Genomic DNA, 21,158 nt, shown 5'->3' on the forward strand with positions numbered 1-21,158 from the left:
ACGGTGTAGAAGGGGTATGAGCCAACTCCATTTAACCAAGCGTTAATCGATATTATAGCCAGATAAAAATAGGTTACAGACATGTGATGAATAGGATAAGAAGTGTACACACATATGCTCATATAAAAACAGTCAAGATTAATAAGTGAATAATTAACAAGATCAAAATGTGACTCAAGAAAAATGAATAAATTGCGGTGTCCAGAAGGTAGAATTAATTATATGGGCTTAATATAGTAACCGACATTACAAACTGAACAACTGAACTCTAGTTTGAGATTTTTTATCATTTACTACTTATCATCCTGTAGAATGTTGATCTTAAAATTTTTAAATCTGATTATATGCTTATTAAAGCTTATATCATTAAATCAAATGAAATAAGTAAAGTTAATCTTTCTAACTTTATTCGTGATATATCGAGACTGTCATTCAATATCATTGATGATAACTTAATTGTGTTATAATCAAACTTTATTGATTATGAGTTCTCAATCAAATTTTGGTAATTTATTAAACATATATGATTCCTATGTTGTTGAGTGAATTTTGAAAAATAATTCAACAGTATTCATTATAATTTACATCTTATCTCCATAATAATTTATTGTTATAATCAAGTGAATGGGTTTTATTTTTTGTAAACACTTGAATAGAATTTGTTATGAAATAAAATTATTTCTTTCTTCAATAGTTGAGATCATGAGTCAATTGAAGTTAGACCATCATGGAAAACATAGAAGAAATGGACGGCCCTTTCGTTCTATTGTGGGACTCCTCAACAGTGCACATTCACAGAACTTATCAGTATCGCGCGCGAATGCTTAACCTCCAGATCACTGAGCCGACCGACATCCAACAGTCTCAATGCCTGAATTCAAATAATCCACAAAACTAAGCGACACATCCATTATTGTCTTCAGCGAGTTACTATCTCACAACAGACCAGTTGAACTCCACTGTTCACTGTTTCTCATTAGAACTTCATGAAATACCTCTTGAAGCCAGTCACTAATGAACATATGTCAATTCATATCAGAAGAGGTTTTGTGGATATTATAGCAATTTCGTAGTTGAATTCATGAGTCAATTGAAGCTATACCACCATGAAAATCCTGAAAGCAGTAGACGGCCATTTCTTCTTATTGTAGGACTCCTCAGCAAGGCGTATTCACGATCCCACCTCGCGAGATTCGAACACAGGACCTATCATTTTACCATGGTCTCGCTTCAATTGACATTACTATACTATCCACAAAACCCTTTCTGCTATTTCTTTTTTATTCATACTAATAAAGAATTGTATTATATTCTTGTATTTTCATCTCTCTTTTTCTTAATGTTATTATTTGTTTATATCAATTAAAGGCGGCGTTCTATACTGGGACGAAACGACCATCCAGTGCTTACAGATTTTCAGTGATGATCTAGCTTAGATCGACTTATGAAAATACAATTGTCTGTATTTTCATCTCCTTCTTTTTTAATGTTACTAATTGTTCAAATCAATTAAAGGATTAACATACACATATCTTGAGAAATATTGTAAATGGTATTTTGTTAAGAAAAGAAATATGTATACAATTTTATTTGTACAATTAACGAAATAAAAATCACATTCAAATTGAAGTATTTTAAATGAATTAACTTCACAGCAATAAAAGAAAAGAAAAAAACCCATCTTTGAACTATTCATTTAAGTGTTTAAGTCTGTCTGTATAGAAAATGTAGAATGAAATGAATTCAGTTAGAATGGAAATTATATATATATTTCTTTAACGGTTTGAATAGATTATAAAAATTACCATTCTAGTTTAAAAGTGTCCTTTTCTTTTTGTTGTAAAAAGAAAAAAAGACGGATCTAAAAATGTTTACCAGTTAAATTCATTTTTCACTACAGAACGAGTGTTTGGATGAAGTAAGCTCTTTCTTTTGTTTTAGAATTAAATCTTATCATTTATTATTATGTAATTTAAATATAAATTGAAATAGAGATAGATTTAGATCTGAATTATCTAATAACTCTCCACAAAACCCATTCTGATAATGATAGGATAATATGAATATCGACCAAATCTTGTATATTGAAGCGAAATGAATTTCACTTTTTTTTTGTTTTTTAGAGTTTTACAAATAAAGAACTCTTCAATAAGTACTTGTTTCTATATTAACTGTTTATTCATTTTCTAATTATAAATTCATTACAAAGCATGTCTATACCTCATTTGCAATTACAAATAGTAAAACTGTCTTACAATAATGCTTATTCTTTTGTTATCCTATAATCTTTATTGAATATTTTATTCCTAAAACAAAACATGAGACAACAATGCTAAAATTTTGAACAAGAAAGTATACAAATGAAGATTCAACGTTAAATAGTTTTTTGTTCATTATATATGAATAAATTAATAGTTGAGTTCATGAGTTAATTGAAGCTGAACCACCATGGAAAACCTGGAAGCAATGGATGGCCCATTCGTCTAATTGTAAGACTCCTCAGCAGTGTGCATTCACGATCCCGTCACGCGAGATTCAAACACAGAACATATCGGTCTCGCGGGCGAATGCTTAACCACTAGACCACTGAGCCGACCGGCATCCAACGGTGTTAATATCAAACTCCAAACAATCCACAAACTTGAACCACTGTTCACCATTAAACTTGTCAATCTAAATCTCGACTGCGGGATCGTGGATGCACACTGCTGGGGGGTCCGACAATAAGACGAAACGACCGTCTGGCGCTTGCAGGTTTTCAGTGGCGTTCTAACATATATGAATAACACTATCTATATAAAAATTGTGTTAAATTTTCCTTTTGAAATTTTTACTTGCAAAGTAAACTAGTTATAATTATTGTAAGTATAGAGTTGTGGAGGTTATTGAGTTTTGATTGAGATCTCGAGTCGATCAACGTTGGTCCACCATTGAAAACCTGGAAGCACTGACCGTCCGTTTCGTTCTAATTGTTTAATGGTTGAGCACTAGCATGAGAGACCGAAGACCATGGGTCCGAACCGAGACTGCAGGGTCGTAGATGTACACTACAGAATATCCCCATACTACAGCAAAATAACCAGCCAGTGCTCCCAGGTTTTCAGTGGTGGTCTAACATTGACAGATGCAATTATATTTATTTTGGGGTAAAAGGTTACTAACTCCATTAATATAGATGTCTCTATGAAGTAAATATTTTTACAACATAATATGGCGTTAAAGTAATGATTTAATCGTTATAATAATCTACCAACTAATCTTTTGCTGTATTTAAAAAAAATAATGAGCGAGAACTAATTTTTTGTCAGGCACTATTTTTAGGCTGAATAGTCTCTCAAATTAGATAAACTGATGTCACTGTAGACTTTATTTAAGCTTAGTTGGCTGGTGATAACTATGAGGGCAGTTACTGCTGTTTCTTAAGTGACACCAGTTACTATACAGTGACAGAATCATACAGAAGAATAGTTGAATCCTGCAAAGTTATTAGGTAATATCTATGAGTGCTGTATGTGTTTGGATTTTTGATGCAGAAACAGTTCCAACCTAATTGTAAAGGAGCTGCTTAAAAGCATGTGAAATGTAAAAATAGAATACAATTGTATACCTTCTGCATTATTAATTTCAGATGGCAAAAGGTTGAAAAACTGTTGTTACCCATTTATATTATTAAATAACCGTTTTAGGGAACTCCTTTTTATGGAAACTTTCCTCATAGTTGATTCATGGTTGGAATTATTGTCAAGTTAAATACTTGGAAAAAATATCTCTAATCTATTGATATTGATGATGAAACCTACTAGAAAACTACATAGTATATCAAGTTGTTTACACATAAACACAGTTATTTCCATTCTATGGGTAAATATTAATGTTCAAGTTATTATATATCAAATAGATTAGTACTAGGTAAATGTAGAAAAACAATAAAACATAAAAAAGTATGTTAACTTCGTTTTCCAAGAAGTCTTTTATCAAACAAAATGAGAACTATCAATGGAGCAATTTTCAGATGTCTCTGAAACTTTTGAAGTTTTTTGAAACTATTACGTAAAATCAAGAGAAACCTAATTTGTGAGTTCTAAAAGAAAGTTGGTAATCAGTATTTATCTTGATAACATACATTTCATTTTATCACATTATAATTCTTTAGATTTTTTTTGTTCGCGTCAAACTACTTTATCACGTCTTTTTTCGACGTTATTTTATTTCACTAATTTTTTGCATTTTTAAGTAACTGAAATTTTATCAGAAGAGGTTTGTGGAGATTTTAGAAATTTCACAGATTGAAATAATGAGTCAATTGAAGCTAGACCACCATGGAAAACCTGGAAGCACTGGACGGCCGTTTCGTCCTAGTAACACCATTAGATGCCAGCTCAGTGGTCTAGTTGGTTAAGCTCCTGGCGCGAGACTGATAGGTCCTGGGTTCGAATCTCGCGGGGTGCGGGATCGCGGATGCTCACTGATAAGGAGTCCCATACTAGGACGAAACAGCCGTCCAATGCTTCCGGGTTTTCCATGGTGGTCTAGCTTCAATTGACTCATGATTTCAATCTGTGAAATTTCTAAAATCTCCACAAACTTCTGATAATAACCATCTGCTCACTAGTGACTGACTTCAAGATATACTCCTGGAGTTCTAGTGAGACGCCATTACCAGTGGAGTTCAACCAGGTCTGTTGTGAGATATCAACTCACTGAAGACAATGGTGTACGGTGGTGCAACTTCGTGGATTGGTTAAAGTTAGACATTAACACCATTGGATGCCGGCTCAGTGGTCTAACTGAAATTTGCTTACTTTGATTTAGATTCCTATCTTATCACTGATATGGTCTTTAACGCTACACAAGTAGCATTTTATTCCTTTCGTATTATTAAATATTTCGGAGTTTTCTTTTATTCTTAAAATATATACGAAGTATTTATATTCAGTTTTTCATGTTTATCTTATTTTTACTATCCCATGTTAAATAATGGTTACATTAAATTCTAAACAAATTTATTTCTTCAGGTATCTTTAACATAGTTTCGTGTATTTTGGATTTGAAATACAACCAAATGTAAGCTAATAATGAGAAGTTATTAGAATGAGGGTTAGTGGAGATTTTAGTAATTAGAAGTCGAATTCATGAGTCGAGCTGGCTTAGTGATCTGGAGGTTGAGCGTTTGCGTGCAACACCGAAGGTCCTGTGTTCGAGTCTCGCCTGTGAGCTTGTGAATGCGTACTGATGAATAGTCTCATACTAGGACTGATATGATGGAAAGAAAAGTCAATTTTTGATTGATTTATTGATTATGAGTTTTGTTCAACATTAATTCCGTTTTGATTGAATGTGATGGTTTTTCAGTATAGTAGTTGTTTTCTCGTATGATATTTTATTCTGTCTAATATACGATATTCTTGTATTCAATGGATATCAACTATGCTTGCTATGTGATTTGTAATAATTTTAAGTGATTTTTATATATGTGATTTCATCCTAATTATTATTCAAAGTGTGTGTACAATCAATATATAAACGAGTGTATTCTTGACTATCGTCATCGTCGTCGTGTTCTGGGGTTAATAAATCTTCACTTATACCAGTCTTGTATCCTTACATTCGCGTTGTGGGAATCGCGGAGGTCCCACGTTCTGAGTACAAGTGATAAGCGTTTCCGAAACAACAATCAACAACGACCAGATATAAAAAGTAGCGTTCAGCTGACAAGTTATAACAAGGACGAAACGGACGTCCATTACTTCCAGGTTTTCATTGGTGGTCTAGCTTAAATCGACTCATGAATGTGAATTTACAAAGTAAAAAAATTCATGGTACGCTTAACTAATTGTTTCTGTTCTCCGTAAGATGAATAAAGAGAAATGTGTATGAAATTCATTCAACCGTCTAAATTATTTATTAGTTGAAGTTATTTTTTTATTTCACTTAAATTACTTATGAATCATTGAAAAAAATTCACAGGTTACATTGTTTATCAACTCACAATCTGATGTCTGTAGACAAATTCGTTCACTGTATTGACTTTCACCAGCTTGATTGTGTGCTTTAACGCGTGCACGATAGACGGAACGAAAGTGTAAACCTTCGACAGTGCACATTGTTTCAACACCTCGATAAACTTTCTAAATATGAATAAAAGTAATTTTAAAAAATATGTAAATTATGAAAATCTCGTTAAAGAATTTGTAGTAATTATGCGTATGATTTCATAATCACACTATTTAACGGTTCGTTAATTCGGAAATAATTACGAAAATCGGTTTACTTGAATTTCAATTAATGATTAGTGAGTTATACAACTAAATTCAATGACTAGTCAATAATGTCAGGAATTTAACATTTCTAATATATCAGTATGAAACAAAGTTAGAAATCATTAGGAACCTTTTATAGTTTGCTCATTTAGATGGTTACAAATTATAAAGCATTTAACTAATGTCATCTACATAATCTCTACTCACATTTCACAGGCTAAATATATCCTTAAAATTCAAAACAGTTAAACTCCTGAAAATAAAGTCGAACAGTTTAGAATATTATGGTTTGATTAGATGTTTGTAAAGCAAGTGAAAACTATTTCAAAGATATAAGTTTTGAATAGTTTGCTTGAAATGTTTATCATATAACTTTTTACTTTTAATCACTTATCAGTAAATTCGGTTGAAGATTATATATTCCTTGCTGTTCGAGTAATTCTGTGAAACACCATATACATATTATCTAAATAATTCATTGATAACTGTGAAGTCTGAAGAAATGCCATTTAGACAACGGATATTTAAAGCGAACGAATTGTTAAAAATAAACATAATTTTAGTAAGAAACGTTGCGAAACACTAAAACACATAATTTACTTCAATTGCACATCTATCTCGTACTTCTCATTTGAGTATTAGCTAAGAAATATATAATTTATGACAATTATCTTGTGAAATACTTCAAATTACAATGTTCTTTTTAGTTATGTTTATTAAGTTTTGAGAGCCGGCCAGTTCACATATTTCTGATATCAATTGAAAGTAATCTAATAACTTATTACAATGGTCTGTTACTAAAAGATTGTTGAAAACAAAGTGATAGCATTTTAATGAGAATAGAAATGAATTATTCGATATTACTTTCTAAATCCTTCTCAATATTTTTTATCGTAGTGGTAACAATTATCAAGAAATTCGATTGTTATTGAACACATAGTGAATATCAACGGTTGAGATCATGAGTCAATTGAAGTTAGACCATCATGGAAAACTTGGAAGAAATGGACGGCCCTTTCGTTCTATTGTGGGACTCCTCAGCAGTGCGCATTCACGATCCCGCCTCTCGAGATTCGAACACATGACATATCGGTCTCATGCACGAATGCTTAACTTCCAGATCACTGAGACGACCGATATCTAACAGTCTCAATGTCTAACTTCAACTAATCCACAAAAGTGAGCGACACACCCATTATTTTCTTCAGTGAGTTACTCTCTTACAGCAGACCCAGCTGAACTCCACTGTTCACTGTTTCTCACTAGAACTTCATGAAATACCTCTTGAAGCCAGTCACTAGTGAACATATATCAATTCATATCAGAAGGGGTTTTTATATATATTATAGTAGGTCCTGTGTTCGAATCTCACGAGACGAGATCGTGGATGCGCACTGATGAAGAGTCCCACATTAAGACAAAACCGCCGTCTAGTGCTCCCAGGTTTTCCATGGTGGTCTAGCCTCAATCGACTCATGATCTCAACCATTGAAATTACTATAATTTCCACAACAGCCCTTCTGACATAGTAAATGATCAAGTTTTTTCTAAAAAGGTGGGATTAGAATTATTCACATAAATGAGAGAAAAATTTTTTTCTGTGCTTACTACTAAATAGCTAACTTTGCCCATGGGCGTGAAATACATAATACATCTATGAATATGTGTACATATTTTTAAAGATACATATTCATATACAAAAAAAAGAAATACTAACATAGATTCAAGATATCAACAAATTTACAAAATTGGATTTTTATCCCAACGATAATAACTATTGTTATGATAATCTTAAAAAAAATTATTCGAACCTTACTTCCCCTTCATGTTCATATTATTAGATTGTTTTATGATAAATATGCCTGTTTTTTTAGAATTCTTTTATATTCCTCTTATGATTATTTAACTTAATTCCTAAGTTTGGAGATAAGTATATCTGAAGATAAAAAGATATTCAAATCACGTTATTTAATTATTCTTATAAAAATCTAACAAATACATGGTATTTCCATTTGTATTGGTTCTTGTTGATGTTATGAAGTGCAGTTGATCAGTATCTTTAAGCATATGAATAATCTGTGCAGACTAACTCGATGTTAACATTAAGTTGCAAGCATTTTAATCAGATTTGGATTATGGAAAGCAGTGAAGTCTATATTCCCTTCTATTTGGGACTCATTAGCTGGATATACCTGCACTGCAGTGTTGATGTTCGCACCAGGTTTTAGACGAAGTATCTTCTGCTTCAAACATCTGACACGTTATCCATTTAGCTAATGAGTCCGAAAAGCCACCGGTTTGTACAATGGGGTAAATTTTAACCCATCGGTTTTAGTTATTTAAATTTTTCTATTGATTTTATGGATAGCTGTTAACCGAAATGACATCGTTACTTTATAATGAGGTGGCAAACCTAGATTTTTATTAGAATGCTTATGAACACAGCAAATGAAAAAATAATCCAATTTTTTGGAACTAATTGACCAGCGTACACAAATTTATCTATAAAGTAACCAGGCAAGTTCGTCTGTTTTTCTGAACATCACATTTCTTGGTTGAGCAAAAAAACGGGAAAAAGGTTTTAATCGACAGAAGTGACAAAATTAAAATGATGATAACTTTTGAAGTTATTTACCACTGGTTAAGTAATAGTAAACCTAGACGCAGGGTATTAGGGAATGATGGTAAATCAGTTGATGAGGTTGTGAATCTTCATCGACTGAGATGGTTGGGCCACGTGTTACGTATGCCTGAATAACAATTACCACGACGTGCAATGCTGACAAGTATTGGAGACGGTTGGAATAAAGTTAGGGGTGGCCAAACCAAACTGTGGCACCAGTCCTTGAAGTCACTAACTTCTAGTCTGAGCCATGTTGGTATATGCAGACTACTTGGTTGGGGTTCGCGTGACTATCGTAACCAATGGCTGGAGACTCTTGGTGACATGGCTCAGAATCGATCACAATGGCGTCGATGTATACACTATCTGTCTTCCTTTAAACTAACAGATTAAGATCGCTTCATATTTTTTTCTACGAACTTATTCTTTCTTCCTGTACTATATCCTTATACGCAGTTTTTCTTTTATACATTACGACCGTTGAAGTGACTACTAAAAATTTGTTATTCATCTTGATGTGCTAATGAGGTTCAGCAACTTGGACCGATGCATGTATGTGCCTGGTCCTACGTTATAGTTGACTGACTAACTGAGATATCATTCAACTTAACCCATTCTTCAAGATTTTATTTTTGCCATACAACATAGGCCACAGGAATCCATAAACATAAGCTTGATCATTAGGTCTAAAATAATCAATAAGATTTAATAGTTGAATTCATGGGTCATTTGAAGCTAGACCACCACTGAAAACCTCGAAGCACCTGAATGCGCACTGCTGGGGAGTTTCGCACTAGGCTGAAACGGCCGTCTAAAAACCAGTACTTCCAGGTTTTACATGATGGCCTAGTTACAACTGACTCATAAATTCAACTACTAAATTGCTAAAATCTCCACAAAGCTCTCCTGATAATAACTGAAATTTATTAGTAACACTGAACAGAACAATCATAAATGTAACTGGTAGAAAAACTTTGTAGTACATTTTATTTAATAGATTAATTTGTCAGTTGGTTTCATATAATAAGCTGGTGATTATCAAATAAAGTTTTATTTCTTCATTTACTATGTTCTCAGTGTTTTATAAGCAGCTTAAGTAAAATATGGTATCGGTTAGGTTCATCAAATTTTTAAATAAATATTAAGGGTGTATACATGGTAACAATAAAATTTTAAATACTAACCGTAATCCATTCAGTACTTTGGTATTTTAAACTAAGATACTGATACTCGTTAATGTGCACAGCTTATTCAATAAATACAGAAACTGATTTACTGAAGTTATTGATCAAACTCAATGAAAACGTTCATGAAATTTATGGAACATTTGAAGCAATTTAAAAAGATAACTCAATAACAGAAGCAACTCATTTTAAGTGAGACAGAAATTTAATTCAATGCGGTAAAGACTGGAAAAATTACGAGAAGCTACCATATTTTAACATTTCAAATTTTATTGTGTCAGCATCAAATATTATGAAAACTATCTGTTCGTACTGTTTTTATTTATTTAGTATGTATTCAAACCACCTGAGAGTATAAAGGCTAAAGGCTAAACTGGTCATAGAATTAACATAAAAAATCTCACATCTTTATCCGGATGATTTTGTGAAAGTCGTTAGAAGTATTCATTTAAAAGTAATTTTAATCATGGTGTGATATCAGTTGAAGATCCACTAAGAATCAACGAATACCATAAAGTGTTCTAACAAAATCCCATGCCCGTATCAAACAAGCATTGCAAATTGATTTAAGTTAGACTTGTACGCCATTTAGTCACAGCTCTGTTGTCCAGTTGTCAAGCGTTCTCTCGCAAGGTCGAAAGTCCTGGTTATAAGGACATGAATGTATACTACTGAAGAGTTTCATGATAAGACAAAACGGCTGTTCACTACTTCTAGATTCTTAATTATTGTCTGATTTAAATCAGTTTGTGATTTCAATAGAATTAGAAAGTGTTGAAAATGAGCATTTACACGTTTTATCATACAATTTTCCAAATCCTACATGTCAGACGATAAAGGACTCTTTATAGATTTGTTGTGAGCTACTTATAAGGTATATCCAACAAAATCATTCACAACTTTAATTTTAAACTCAATCATAGATTTTCCTCCTAAAATGATCAATTATTCATACATGACAAATTAGTTCCTACCGTTTCCAAGAAGTCAATATTTTAAACTGACTAAACTTATCAGCTTATATATAGCTTATGCAAAAGTAGAGAAATACAACAAACTTATAATCTATTCAGCATATATTATTCTTGTTTCATCTTAATTTGAAAATCTACAATAATTTTCACTGTCATGAACTTTGAGGAGAATGACTAACTGAACTGATGAAGTAAACTTAATAGAATTTTAAGATATGTTTCAATTTACCATCTAAATAGATTTTAAGTAACATCACTAACTGTAGAGTCTACAAACTTAACAGTATATCTCAAAAAACTAGTCAAGTATATCTGTAGATCTACTTTCACGTTTGACAATATTTATTAAGAATAATTTATTACTCATATCCATGAAATAGTCCACTAAAATGATATTCAACATCTAAAGCAGATTGTTATAAAAAGTAGTGTCATGATGATATAATGATTCTTATAGAATTCATCAACTTTAAATATTATATAACAAACTAGACACAGTCTCCCTATTAACATTATTGGCCTTAAACTATTTTCCATTAACAAAAATTCCCTAATGTCTAGAGAATATTAACAACATTGACTCGTTAACGTGAAGAATTTGTTTTGATTTATTAGACTTATTGAAGCTACACGCTTGATTTACTTTTTTCTGTCAATCAAGATATATATATATATATATATATAATCAGTTTAACAAACTAATCAAACGTAAACCTCTTCCTTTTCCCAAAAAAACAACTCATCTTTCTTAGCTTCCCTTTTGTTGACTGTTAATAGTGAGATTAGGTTGTTTCTATCATATAAATTCAGATAATCCTAATATCATTTTATATTAAAATTAATGTTATTTTGAAAAATAGTTATTCAAAATTTAATCAAGTAATGATGTCGTAGTAATGGGGAAATTCTGCTCTTTTGTTTATACATTATTATGTTAGACGTTTAAAATGAAAAGATTCTACAAGCTGAACATTCATAGGTTCATTTGGTTAGTTATATATATATAACCACAACTGATTGATCACTGGGTGATGATCAATGTCATGTGTGTCAAGCCCTTATTTAGTGCAGATCGAATGCTATCGACCATGTTGCAATGTGGCCACCAGTCTAGGTGACTCGACACTGCGTTCACTATATATTGAGATTAGATGGTGGTTGGAGGTAGTCGACAGGAAACTCTGGACCCGGGTTTCGTGCTACTTGGTACTCGTCATCAAGGTGTACCTGTAATCTTGAGGGAACTGGTGCCCCCTGGTGGATTCAATCCCGTCGTCGATAGCATTCGATCTGCACTAAATAAGGACTTGAAACACATGACATTGATCACCATCCAGTGATCGATCAATTGTGATTACATCTCAGTCCTAGAGGAGGTCGGTCGCGGCCCGGATAGCTCAGTGGTAACGTCTCTGACTGTGAAGCTGCATGACACGGGATCGAATCCGCAAGGGAGCATCAGTTCCCTCAAGATTACAGGTACACCTTGATGACGAGTACCAAGTAACACGAAACCCGGGTTCAGGGTTTCCTGTTGACTACCTCCAACCACCATCTAATCTCAATATATGTAACAAATGATCTCAGAATTCTGTAGGAGTGAAGTATTTAAATACTGATGCTGTTCAAGGACCTAAGCACTGGTCCGTAAATAACGGAAATGTTTCTAACTAATGGTTTACGTAATGAATAAACGATAAGAATTATCTTACAGATCTAATCATGTTCTTTAATACCTACTTTTTATTCATGATTTTAATAAATTTGACATTTGTCCAAATATGCAACTTGTTTAAATTCCCACAGCATTTTATTTCATTTTCTTTTCTGAAGTATTTTATAAAGATATTCTGTAAACCTAGAAACATAAATCAAGTACTAAACTTTTTCCACCATTATACTGAATATACATAAGGATTTGAACAACATTGTTTTCAGTTAGTTATTCATCAATGTGATAACATAAATTGATATGACAACATAGGAAGTAGTTTTGAACTTGTAAAAAAACATATATTAAAATTGCTGTCAAAAAATTTAACATATTCAAGGGTGTGGTTTATGTTCATTTCTTCTATGTGATAATGGTAATAAATAAAATAATATATTTGTAATGACCGGATGAGTAGAAAAATTAAATTTTCTGAAGTTTTGTGACTCCGTATAAGCCACTTCTTCAAATAATAAATGACCAAATCATGTTGGATTAATTTTGATTTGGTTGTTTATTCTCTGAAGAAGTGGCTTATGTGAAGTCACGCAACTTCAGAACATCTAATTTTTTTACTCATTGGGTTATTATAAATATAATAATTTATTATTGCCGTTATCACATAGAAGAGATGACGATAAACGTCAAGTCAAACCTCGGTAATGATACTTGATAATGGCAATGTTTAATCATTAAAAACAACATATTAGTTTAGCTGTTTCTACATATATCAGAAATGTTAATTAATAAACAGTCTATTAAAATAAAACTGTTGGGCTCATCATTGTAAAATGTAATATTTACTACATTTTCTTCAGTCCTTATTTAAGCAATCAACATTTTAGCTAGAGTTGGTCATGTGATCTAGTGGTCATAAGGGTTTCATTTAAAAATGAATTTACATAAAAGCCATCATTTATGTTTTATGATTGCTATTACTAAATTATAACTGATAAATAACTACATATAGTATAAAAAAATTAAACCAAATGGGACGTTAGAAATACAAAAATGATGAATGTTAGAAGAAACTTAAAAGAAACTTAATTCAACACATTAGAAGTCCTTGTTTTGGGTGACCTAATTAAGTAGAGCTTAAGTAGTTATCTTTTTACCATCGAAATGAATAATAGTTTAAAAAAGAAAACAATTTCTGGAAAAAACGATATACTATAAACTAACCCTGAAGGTTCCACCTGCTCCATCATCCAATTCAAGTGTGTAACGATCAATAGGAATAGACGATGTGGGTTGCCACACAAGAGTAATAACATTACGCTCTGAAATGCATTCTTCTATAAGAAACGCTGGTGGAGCTGGAGCTAGAAAAAGAACAACAATATTTAAAAAAATAAGTGTTTGGACAGATATTATTTTGACATATTTTTCATTAAAGATTATGAATTGATAAACGATTCAGAATATTATTAATATTATGAACTAATCTAAACTAGATAACCGGTGGACACAAGGAGACAGTGTACAGTTTTCGCGGCCACAATAATGTACATCCATATTCTCGTCACTGGGGATCAAACTCAGGACCTTCGGTCTCTAGCACGGACGCTTTAATTCTAGACTACTGAGCCAGGATCCAGTAAACAAGAACTTTCGTCTAAATTTGAACGAATAGTTTCACAAAATTTGGGCGCCGAGTTAATATGAAACCTTTAAAGAGGAAGAATGCATTTGTAAAATCTCAGCGAAAGAATTTGAAGTAAATCCAATGTTTCGCCTGGCACTCTGGTCCAAGCTTTTGCTGAGATTTTACAAATACATTCTTCCTCTTTAACGTTCTACATTGATAATTTAGAATCCATTAATAGATAAAAAGCAGAGATACAGGCTCAGTGTAGAGAATTTGATTGCAGTTTTCCAAGTTTATGAGAGATTGTTCATAGATGTTTTGTCAGTAAATGAACCGTTTACTTTAACTTCACATTAAAGGTTGTACCTATAAAGATTGTGAATTTTATGGGGCTGGAAGCAAATAATATAATTAGTTTCCATTAGATTTTGTACTAGTTAGTAAATTTCATCATAGTATATCCTAATTCTTGGATTTACCGATACCCTAGGTAGGATTTAAACTCACACTAATTTCTGAGTAGTAAACATCAATCTGAAAAAGCGAAGTATACCATGTTTCATTTGAGGTAGTTTGGCATATGAAACTCGAGTCGACATTTTTTCTAAGGAGCTTAAGTTTAAGCTTACAATTACTTTTATTGCTTTTTTATAAAAACTATCATTTTTCGATTTATATAATCCTTTTTCAACCCTCTATATAAAATAAAAATTATGTGTTCTAGATATAGATCCGCCCCTGGTAATCAGTAATCTATTTTGATCTAGAGGAAAGTGTAAAAAAGTCTTATTGATTTCATATAATTTTAACCCTGTCCCCTTTCTAATAATTACTCCATATTAAATTACATTCACTAGTTTTCAAACATAAATGAGTTAATTTGTGTATACATTGAAATATCTTGTTAAAAAAAGTAATTCTCAAATACATGACATTTTTGTATTCAGATCGATTCCTTTTTGTCATCAAACAAACAAAAAGCTAAATTCACTTGGTGTTGTTTCACTTTTATCTTCCCATTATGAATTACGACTGCAATTGATCAGTCTCATGTTGGCATATGTGCATCCTGTGCTGATTATCTCGATATAGCCTTAAGTTACAAGCTTTTTAAGCAAATATGGATAGTGGCTAGTAATGAAATCCAGGCCGCGAGTTTAGTACTATTTGGGACTCGTCATCTGGATACAAGTAAAACGACACCAAGTGAATTTAAATATCACCACATTGCACAAGCAGGTGGCTATCAGGACTCAGTAGCTAAGTAAAGAACGTGATGGCGTTTGAAGTGAACGGTACTGGGTTCGAGTCTCAAAGTGAGCATCAACTCTGAGATACATGTACATCCAGATGACGAGTCCTAAACAGGACGAAACTCGCGTTCAAGATTTCACTGTTAGCCACTACCAATCTTTGCTTAAAATAAATAAAAAAAATTGATTAATTTATAACCACTCAATAATCTAAATCACTTAAATCATTATTTGATTTAACCACCCACTATTGATAAAAATATATTATAATATTGTATATATATATATATATATATATATATATATATATATATATATATATATATATATATATAAGGAAATCTTGTCAACTAGGAAATTGAACTTAATTACATTGTATGAATGTTATTGAAATTAAAAACCCTAAGTCAGATTAGATCAAGTTCTCGTGAAATAATGATTAGGAAATTTATATAATGTTTCAAAATTTACCTTATTTATTTAGCTAAGTATGTATATACAAAAATCACTTCATTCACTATAATCTGATGAAATAGAATACAATGAAAATCAATGAGATTTGAGAATCATTTTTGTGATAATTTAACAGGACTCAATTCTAAATTCACTTGATATTGTTTACTTGAATCTTCTCATTGACGTTTAGGACTGTGATTGACTAGCCACTTATTGACTTATGTGCATACTGTGCGTATTTCCTCGATATTGCCTTAATTCATAATCATTATAAGTAAATAGGATGAAATGCGCGTCCTGGATTCCACTGCTAGCCACTATCCAACATTGCTTATAACTCAATTCTGTCTTTACTAATCAAACCTATGCATTTACATCTTCAGAGTAATCACAGTAAGCAGGAGAGTGTATAAATAGTTAATAGAAAATAATTCATAATCAATTTGATTAAGTTTAGCTAGTAAAGGAATCAATCTTTCATTTGTTAAGCGAGTATTAACTTACTTGATGTCATTTTTGGCATCCCTTAATGATGAATTATTCCTTCTCACATTTACTAACCCATAATAATGCTTACCATATTCTTAAAAATTTTCTAATAATAAATACAGATATTTACAAAGCTTGCAACAAAGAAATAATTCACAATTTGACTCCTGATGAATCAAATCTAACTCAAATTATTACAGCTTGATGAAATTACACAATAATTATTTATATGATATTAAAACGGAAAAAGATAGTTTTATTTTCATGTCTCTTATTATAATTTATACAAGTGATAAATAAGACAACTGATGAAACCACTCTATATAATCTTAACTGCTTAAATTAAATAAAAATTAGAATCTTATTCATAAAATAAGAGGATTAAGTAGATAATTACAAACATAGAATACTAGATCATCCAAATCACTCTATTTTTTCATATAAAATTTATCATACTACTCAAAAAAGGTTTTACTCTGTTATTATTATTAACATTATCTTTGTAGGTGGTGGTACTGACAACTGAAACGAGTAAATGATTACAACGTCGATCAATATCTCAAAAGCGTTACTGACAAGCCAAATACAAAAATTGTGTATACAACGAACACAGCTTCAAATCTCAGAACTATATATATATATATATATATATATATATATATATCAAAGATAATTACATAAAACATACCATCGTTAATTTTTTGATTGATAAGTTGAAAATATTCAGTTCTTTTTGTATCTAGAAACAAGAACAAAAAAATAAATAAATAAGGGGGACAACATCAATCAAATATGAGAAAAATTTAGTTTTATTACGAAAACATTTCACGTGTTTGTGTGTATTTTATGGTGAGTATAACATATACTTGGTATAGTTTCTATTTTAATGAGATATGAATTGATTTGTCCACTGTTTTATATCTAGATAAAGGACTAACTGAAGACAACAACAAAAATTCTGTTTCTTTTTTTCTCTCGCTCTCTCCCTTCCTCTTCTTTATTTTCTTATAATTCGTATGTTCAATTGTTTTTGATGAGTAGAATGAATATTCTTTTCAATATGTTCAATAAATTACATATGAATTTGTTATTTTTATGTTGTTTAAAATAAAAAACAATGCTGGATTAATTCAGATAATCCAACTTCAATTTTCTCAAATATAAACTACTTACCATTGTATATGTTTTGTCTTTTATCGTATAATTTTGAAAGTTGAGATCATTTGTCAACTGAAGTTAGACCACTATGGGAAACATGGAAGCAGTGGACGGCCGTTTCGTCCCGGTATAGAACTCATCAGTCGCAGATACTCACGATCCCGCCCCTCCCGAGATTCGAACACAGAACATGTCGGTCTCATGCGCGAACGCTTAACCTACAGACCACTGAGCCGAACGGCATCCAATAGTCACAATGTCTAACTTCAACCAATTCACGAAATCGAAGGACACATCCACCATTGTCTTCAATGAGTTACTATCTCACAACAGACCCAGTTGAACTCCAGTGTTCACTGCTTTTCACTGGAACTTCATGAAATACCTCTTGAAGCCAGTCACTAGTGAACATATGTTGATTGACATGAAAGGGGTTTTTGTAGATATTATAGTTCTTTCAGGTTTTCTATGATGGTCTACTTACAATCGATTCATTATCTAAACTATTAAAATTACTATAATATCCACAAAACCCCTTCTTTTATTGTATAGTTTGAAATTATTTATTTCGTGAAATGATATTAATATATGAAACGTTGTTGATTAGCAAACCTGATTAAAATTACATAATTATCAGCACAAAATATGCAAAATCTCAATACTATTTTGAATATTTCTAAAATACGTACGTATTGAACTTTGAACAAAGATTCGTTATTATTCATATTCATCTGTTTACTTTTAAATTCAGTTTTGCTCTTATGACGCATTTTTGTATCACTAAATATATTCGGTGTATTGGTTTTATGACAATCTCTCATTATTATTTCATATAACAGAGAGAAGAACGACATTTGACCAACTGTAATGGTACTTCTACGTTTTTTAAGTAATTAAATTTATAATAGGTTGGAAACATTTTCTATGAGCGCGCAAATAGACTGAACTGACTGACATAATCACCGAATTGAAACATATTTTAATTGAGCGAATCGATAACAACAAATGCCAGTTTGGAAAAATGGTACCTATTAGTTCTAGAGAGCCACCGTGTATTTGGGTTAAGACTATCTATACTTAAGAATAATTTCAATATACATATAAACGTAGTAGTAAATTAGTCCAACTTGATTATCCGTTTTCAGAAAATCATCATATCATCCCATTGAATGGTCACAACTGGTCTAAATAGACTAGTTGAGAGCAAAGAGAGTGTTATCAAATGACGGTCACTACAATTAGCAACAAGGTTGAAGCTAAAAAACACTACTTAGTGGAATAAAACCAAAGTCCAATATAGACACATTCTTACTATGAGATTTAAAGGTGTCGAATTCTACTTTAGATTGAATAGTCTTTTTAAATATACTAATACTTCTAAACTAAAACGGTGTCATATGCTTGGGAATTTGTTAAGAAATCTCCAGTATTTTTTAAATAACCTAAATAAAATATGTACTGTGTTAAAATGATGCCACATATATTATATGCATTTTTGATGAATTTTGAAATCGCGAGTCGATCTAAGCTAGATCATCATTGAAAACTTAAAAGTACTGGACAGCCATTTAATCGAAGTATGGGACTGCTGAAAATTGCACATCCACGATCTTGCACGTAGAAATCGAACTCAGGGCCTCAAATCTTACAAGCCAATGCCTAACCTTTCGACATTTCGGCCGTCATCCATCGGTAACGATGTCTAGCTTCAATCCATCCATTATCTTGCTCAACCCTTGATCCATCATCTGCGATGGATAACTATCTCGTTTGCAAAAATACTACAATTCTCACGAATTCTCTATATAGAATCTCAAATCACATAACATATTTATTAGTCACTTCAGACAATAAAACCCTAAAGGGTCAGAAACATTTGAGAGCTCACTATTTAAAAATAAATTCTAGACGAAAAATTCATAGATTTCAAAGGTTTGGTACCAAACTATTAAAAGTAGTTATGAAATTGTACATGCATACATACATATATACATACATCATATTTACACTGATTGATCATAATACCTTTAGGATTTGTACTCCTTGTGATCTACTATCATGATTAAAGATAACACAAATGAAATATCATATCTCTCTAGAATATATCTTATTTCTAATTCAGGAAAAGAAAATATAAAGAATTATATTAATTGCTATTGGTTTTATGTAATGCAGATAGTTCAGATCAAAATAAAATTACCTTAAACTTTAAACCTAAGAAATCTTGTGTGTACAGTAAACAGAATGTCCTTTTTAAAGAAGAAGAATTTACAGCTGGATATGATAAAACAGGTATATTGTAATAAGTTTCTATACTAACTCATCTTAATATACTACTTGTAGTTTCCATTATTCACTTAAGACTTCATCATATATTTAAAGCTATTAAATAAAAATCAAATGCATTTAGATCCTCTATGTGACTTTTAAAACTTGTTATAATTATTTGTAACTTGATGAATGAGTATTTAGTGTAGTTAGTTGTAATAACTTTATCCACCTTATAAAATGAATAGTCAGTAAAGTGTGTTATAGTTTGTTTTACTGATATAAAAATTTAATCAGAATGGGGTTTGTAGAAGTTGTAATAAATTATTAATTGAATTTGACTCATTTGAAGCTAGACCACCATGGAAAACTTGGAAGCACTGGACTGATAGGTTTTGAGTTCGAATCTCGCGGGGCCACGTCGTGGATGCATACTGTTAAGGAGTCGCTTACTAGGATGAAACGGCCGTTCAGTGCTTCCAGATTTTCTATGGCGGTCTAGCTTCAATTGACTCATGAATTCAATTATTTAATAAAACGTTAATAAAATATCGTTTGTTTCAAAAAGTTTACAATATTCATATTTGCTAATAAAGAAATAGTATGATACAGCAATACTCATTTATACAGTTTCAAATTTCTCTGAAAACATCTTTAATATTTAACATTGTCAATATAACTTGCAAATGCACACAAAAACTAGGTTCACAGCATTTTGCCTGATTGCCAATAAATCACATTTGTTTAAGCATAGGTCACCTAAAAGTCGTTTCATGTGGTATAATGGTTGCAATTCAACTTGATTAACTGAATCAAACCATTATTAAGAAATAAACAATTTATCATTGGTTACCAATCATTGAACAATCAATATATGTGAAATTTACATAACTGAAATAATCACATTAAACATACAAGTAATATCTTTCTGAGGCTTAGATACATTATAATAAAAATCAAAGGAGCTTCATTTTAAAATTATTAAGCCAGTCCCTTATATCATTACTTGCATATGTATAGACAAAATATTGAATATAGCCCATTGAAATGAATATATACTTCATATTATATTATCAGTACATGAACTAATAAACAAAAGATAAACTGGGCGTGGTTTAAAAACTTTATAACAATATTGTAATATTGATTGTTTCATATAGCACTAATAATATCTTAGGGATACTTAAATGTAGT

At 31.4% G+C, this 21,158-nt stretch overlaps 1 protein-coding gene across 2 annotated transcripts in view; it reads right to left on the reverse strand.

The window, feature by feature from the left end:
• The window catches only part of TRIM9_1 (E3 ubiquitin-protein ligase trim9), a 99,152-nt gene that overhangs the window by 16,410 nt on the left and 61,584 nt on the right, over nucleotides 1–21,158 (reverse strand). For both annotated transcript variants that reach the window (XM_051209014.1, XM_051209015.1), the window contains 3 exons: nucleotides 17,227–17,277; nucleotides 13,935–14,074; nucleotides 5,990–6,128 (listed from right to left, as the gene is read on the reverse strand). In XM_051209014.1, coding sequence (XP_051074429.1) covers nucleotides 5,990–6,128; nucleotides 13,935–14,074; nucleotides 17,227–17,277 — 330 coding nt within the window. The remainder of the gene's footprint in view (nucleotides 1–5,989; nucleotides 6,129–13,934; nucleotides 14,075–17,226; nucleotides 17,278–21,158) is intronic.

Source organism: Schistosoma haematobium, chromosome 1, assembly GCF_000699445.3.
Source record: "Schistosoma haematobium chromosome 1, whole genome shotgun sequence".
In the NCBI taxonomy this organism is placed as follows: Eukaryota; Metazoa; Platyhelminthes; class Trematoda; order Strigeidida; family Schistosomatidae; genus Schistosoma; species Schistosoma haematobium.